General features: G+C 49.0%; 1 protein-coding gene across 1 annotated transcript; it reads right to left on the reverse strand.

The window, feature by feature from the left end:
* Window positions 1-357: 357 nt before the first annotated feature.
* LOC137633859 (ribosome-binding protein 1-like) lies at window positions 358-3537 on the reverse strand. Its single transcript, XM_068366100.1, has 3 exons — window positions 3451-3537; window positions 1292-2363; window positions 358-794 (listed from the first exon to the last, which is right to left on the reverse strand). The coding sequence occupies exons 1-3, from the start codon at window positions 3535-3537 to the stop codon at window positions 358-360; spliced, it is 1596 nt and encodes a 531-aa protein (XP_068222201.1).
* Between the last annotated feature and the right edge of the window lie 1016 nt (window positions 3538-4553).

Below are 4553 nucleotides of genomic sequence, written 5' to 3' on the forward strand. Positions count from 1 at the left end.
TTAGTGATGATGGGGTACTTTCGTCTGCTTGCTCACGGCAAACCAGCCTAGTATGGGTGGCTCTGGCAGTCACAGTTTTACTGATCATAGGTTAATGGCACCAGTTTCTCCTGTGTTGCATATAGCTGCCCTTAAATTATTGCTTGAACAAACATTACCTTCTTGTTACTGATCCATTTCTGTTTATGCGCTGCCTCTTCCTTTCTTGAGGCCTGTGTTTTGGCCTGCCTCTTCCTTTCCTTGGGGGCTGTTTTATGGCCTGCCTCTTCCTTTCCTTGGGGGCTGCTTTATGGTCTGCCTCTTCCTTCCCTTGGGGGCTGCTTTATGGTCTGCCTCTTCCTTCCCTTGGGGGCTGTTTTATGGCCTGCCTCTTCCTTTTCTTGGGGCTGTTTTATGGCCTGCCTCTTTCTTTCTTTGGGGCTGTTTTATGGCCTGCCTCTTCCTCTTCTTGGTTGCTGTTGGATGGCCTGCCTCTTCCTTTCCTTGATTGCTGTTGGATGTCCTGCCTCTTCCTGTCCTTGGTTGCTGTTGGATGGCCTGCCTCTTCTTTTCCTTGGTTGCTGTTGGATTCTGCCTCTTCCTTTCCTTAGTTGCTGTTGGATGGCCTGCCTCTTCCTGTCCTTGGTTGCTGTTGGATGGCCTGCCTCTTCCTGTCCTTGGTTGCTCTTTCATATTCCTTTCCTTGGTTGCTGTTGGATAGCCTGCCTCTTCCTTTCCTTGGTTGCTGTTGGATGGCCTGCCTCTTCCTTTCCTTGGTTGCTGTTGGATGGCCTGCTTCTTCCTGTCCTTGGTTGCTGTTGGATGGCCTGCCTCTTCCTGTCCTTGGTTACTCTTTCATATTCCTTTCCTTGGTTGCTGTTGGATGGCCTGCCTCTTCCTTTCCTTGGTTGCTGTTGGATGGCCTGCCTCTTCCTTTCCTTGGTTGCTGTTGGATGGCCCTTCCTCTTCCTTTCCTTGGTCGCTCTTTCATGGCCCGCCTCTTCCTGTCCTTGGTCGCTCTTTCATGGCCTGCCTAATCCTTTCCTTGGTTGCTGTTGGATGGCCTGCCTCTTCCTTTCCTTGGTTGCTGTTGGATGGCCTGCCACTTCCTTTCCTCGGTCGCAATTTCATGGCCCGCCTCTTCCTGTCCTTGGTTGCTCTTTCATGGCCTGCCTATTCCTTTCCTTGGTTGCTGTTGGATGGCCTGCCTCTCCTTTCCTTGGTTGCTGTTGGATGGCCTGCCTCTTCCCTTCCTTGGTTGCTGTTGGATGGCCTACCTCTTCCTTTCCTTGGTTGCTGTTGGATGGCCTGCCTCTTCCTTTCCTTGGTTGCTGTTGGATGGCCTGCCTCTTCCTTTCCTTGGTTGCTGTTGGATGGCCCGCCTCTTCCTGTCCTTGGTCGCTCTTTCGTGGCCTGCCTCTTCCTTTCCTTGGTCTCTCTTTCGTGGCCCGCCTCTTCCTGTCCTTGGTCGCTCTTTCGTGGCCCGCCTCTTCCTGTCCTTGATCGCTCTTTCGTGGCCCGCCTCTTCCTGTCCTTGGTTGCTCTTTCGTGGCCCGCCTCTTCCTGTCCTTGGTCGCTCTTTCGTGGCCCGCCTCTTCCTGTCCTTGGTCGCTCTTTCGTGGCCCGCCTCTGGCTCCCCTTGGTCGCTCTTTCGTGGCCCGCCTCTGACTCCCCTTGGTCGCTGTTTCATGGCCGGCCTCTCCCTGTCCTAGGTCGCTCTTTCGTGGCCCGCCTCTGGCTCCCCTTGGTCGCTCTTTCGTGGCCCCCCTCTTCCTGTTCTTGGTCGCTCTTGGACGTGGCCCGCCTGTGGCTCCCCTTGGTCGCTCTATCGTGGCCCCCCCTCTTCCTGTCCTTGGTCGCTCTTTCGTGGCCCGCCTCTGGCTCCTCTTGGTCGCTCTTTCGTGGCCCGCCTCTTCCTGTCCTTGTCGCTCTTTCGTGGCCCGCCTCTGGCTCCCCTTGGTCGCTCTTTCGTGGCTCGCCTCTGGCTCCCCTTGGTCACTCTTTCGTGGCCCGCCTCTGGCTCCCCTTGGTCGCTCTTTCGTGGCCCGCCTCTTCCTGTCCTTGATCGCTCTCTCGTGGCCCGCCTCTGGCTCCCCTTGTCGCTCTTTCGTGGCCCGCCTCTTTCTGTCCTTGGTCGCTCTATCGTGGCCCGCCTCTTCCTGTCCTTGGTCGCTCTTTCGTGGCCCGCCTCTGGCTCCCCTTGGTCGCTCTTTCGTGGCCCGCCTCTTCCTGTCCTTGGTCGCTCTTTTGTGGCCCGCCTCTTCCTGTCCTTGGTCGCTCTTTCGTGGCCCGCCTCTGGCTCCCCTTGGTTGCTCTTTCGTGGCCCGCCTCTGGCTCCCCTTGGTTGCTCTTTCATGGCCCGCCTCTCCCTTTCCTTGGTCGTTCTTTCATGGCCCACCTCTCCCTGTCCTTGGTCACTGTTTCATAGCCCGCCTCTCCCTGTCCTTGGTCGCTGTTTCATGGCCCACCTCTCCCTTTCCTTGGTCGCTGTTTCATGGCCGGCCTCTCCCTTTCATTGGTCGCTGTTTCATGGCCCGCCTCTCCCTTTCCTTGGTCGCTGTTTCATGGCCCTCCTCTCCCTTTCCTTGGTCGCTGTTTCATGGCCCGCCTCTCCCTTTCCTTGGTCGCTGTTTCATGGCCCTCCTCTCCCTCTCCTTGGTCGCTGTTTCATGGCCCTCCTTTCCCTTTCCTTGGTCGCTGTTTCATGGCCCGCCTCTCCCTTTCCTTGGTCGCTGTTTCATGGCCCCGCCTCTCCCTTTCCTTGGTCGCTGTTTCATGGCCCGCCTCTCCCTTTCCATGGTCGCTGTTTCATGGCCCGCCTCTCCCTTTCCTTGGTCGTTGTTTCATGGCCTGCCTCTCCCTTTCCTTTGGGGCTGTTTATGCACTGCCTCTTCCTTTTGGGGCTGAGAGTTAGTAGGGTGAGTAGTAATATGAGGGAAAGTAGAAGGATCAGGAATATTAAGGAAAGGAAGAGAGTTAATAAGGTGAGAAGGAATATGAGGGAAATGAGAAGGATCAGGAATAGTAAGGAAAGGAAGAGAGTTAATAGGGTGAGAAGGAATATGAGGGAAAGTAGAAGGATCAGGAATATTAATGAAAGGAAGAGAGTTAATAGGGTGAGAAGGAATGTGAGGGAAAGGAGAAGGATAAGGAATGAAAGGAAGAGATCTATTGTCAGGAAAATTACTTGGAATTGAAAGAGAAGGAGCAAGAAAGGTAAGGAAAGGAAGGAAATGATAACGGTAAAGATGACTGCTTGGAGGGAGAGAAGGAAAAGAAATGGCTAGGCAAGAAAGAGGCTCAAAATAGAATATAACGTAAAATAACACAATACTCAGCTTCAACACCGCAACATCATTCAAGTCACTATTCATATTCACTAAAGACATAATTTATACTTCATATATTCCTCTTCCTAATTAGCTTATAAATAAAAAAGTAAATATTAGTCTTCTGCTAAAAGGACTCCACTGAAGCCTTTTTGACTTCTCCACTCTGAAGTTTTACTGAACCAATTTTGTCCTCTCCGAAGACATACCAGTGATCGCTGGAAATCATTTGGTCTTTAGTATTGCGCTGAAGACGGCGGTCGAAGAAAGATCAGCTTCCTTTGGATCTTTCGGAGCCATCTGCAGTACACGTCGCACTCGCAGGCAGAACTCAAATTACCATCTTATTGTTGAAAGCGAATTTATGGCTATTGCTTCTTCACTTTGTTTCTTACTTTATCTATCTATCTATCTATCTATCTATCTATATATATATATATATATATATATATATATATATATATATATATATATATATAATATATATATATATATATATATATATATATATATATATATATATATATATATATATATATATATATATATATATATATATATCATAGACTCCTTTAAGAAAGGACTGGAACGTCAGGACCTCGGGGTTTTTAACTTGAGTCTGAAAGATTAACTTGAGTCTGGACTAAAATGACTTCTAGAAGGGCTAGAAACACGTTCTCTGGATCAAAATGGGGGTTTTTGAGGATGGTGAGTTCAATAGTAACATTTTCAACACCACCTGGGGTCATCTTCAAGGTCTAAAGGTCATTTATCAAGGTCAAATTTGTGAATTTTGGTAATTTTTGCTCGTTTTTTGTGTGTTACTCATAAATGGTGAGAGATAGCTAATTATAATATGAGGCAAGTCTGCAGAGCTGTCCGAATGTAATATATATTGTCATATATCGTCCTTCAAGAAAGGACTGGAACGTCCCCTGATCGGGGTTTTTAACTTGAGTCTGAAGGATTAACTTGAGTCCTGTACTAAAATGACTTCTAAGAAGGGCTAGAAACACGTTCTCTGAGTCAAAATGGGGGTTTTTGAGGACGGTGAGTTCAATAGTGACATTTTCAAAACCACCTGGGGTCATCTTCATCATCTTCAAGGTCAAGAGGGCATATTTCAAGGTCCAAATAGTGAATTTTGGTCATTTTCACTCGTTTTTGTGTGTAACTCATAGATGGTGAGGGATGGCTGATTATAATAAGAGGCAAGTCCTTTCTTGAAGGACGATATATGACAAT

Source organism: Palaemon carinicauda, chromosome 43 (genome assembly GCF_036898095.1).
Source record: "Palaemon carinicauda isolate YSFRI2023 chromosome 43, ASM3689809v2, whole genome shotgun sequence".
In the NCBI taxonomy this organism is placed as follows: Eukaryota; Metazoa; Arthropoda; class Malacostraca; order Decapoda; family Palaemonidae; genus Palaemon; species Palaemon carinicauda.

Bases quoted from the DNA above. Each gene is read 5' to 3' on its own strand.
- LOC137633859 (XM_068366100.1), bottom strand. From the start codon at position 3,537: ATGATTTCCAGCGATCACTGGTATGTCTTCGGAGAGGACAAAATTGGT. The intron at 2,364-3,450 runs GTGGAGTCCTTT...GGGCCATGAAAG, and splicing joins GAGAAGTCAAAAAGGCTTCA to AACGACCAAGGAAAGGGAGA. The intron at 795-1,291 runs GCAGGCCATCCA...GCCATCCAACAG, and splicing joins GCAACCAAGGAAAGGAAGAG to CAACCAAGGACAGGAAGAAG.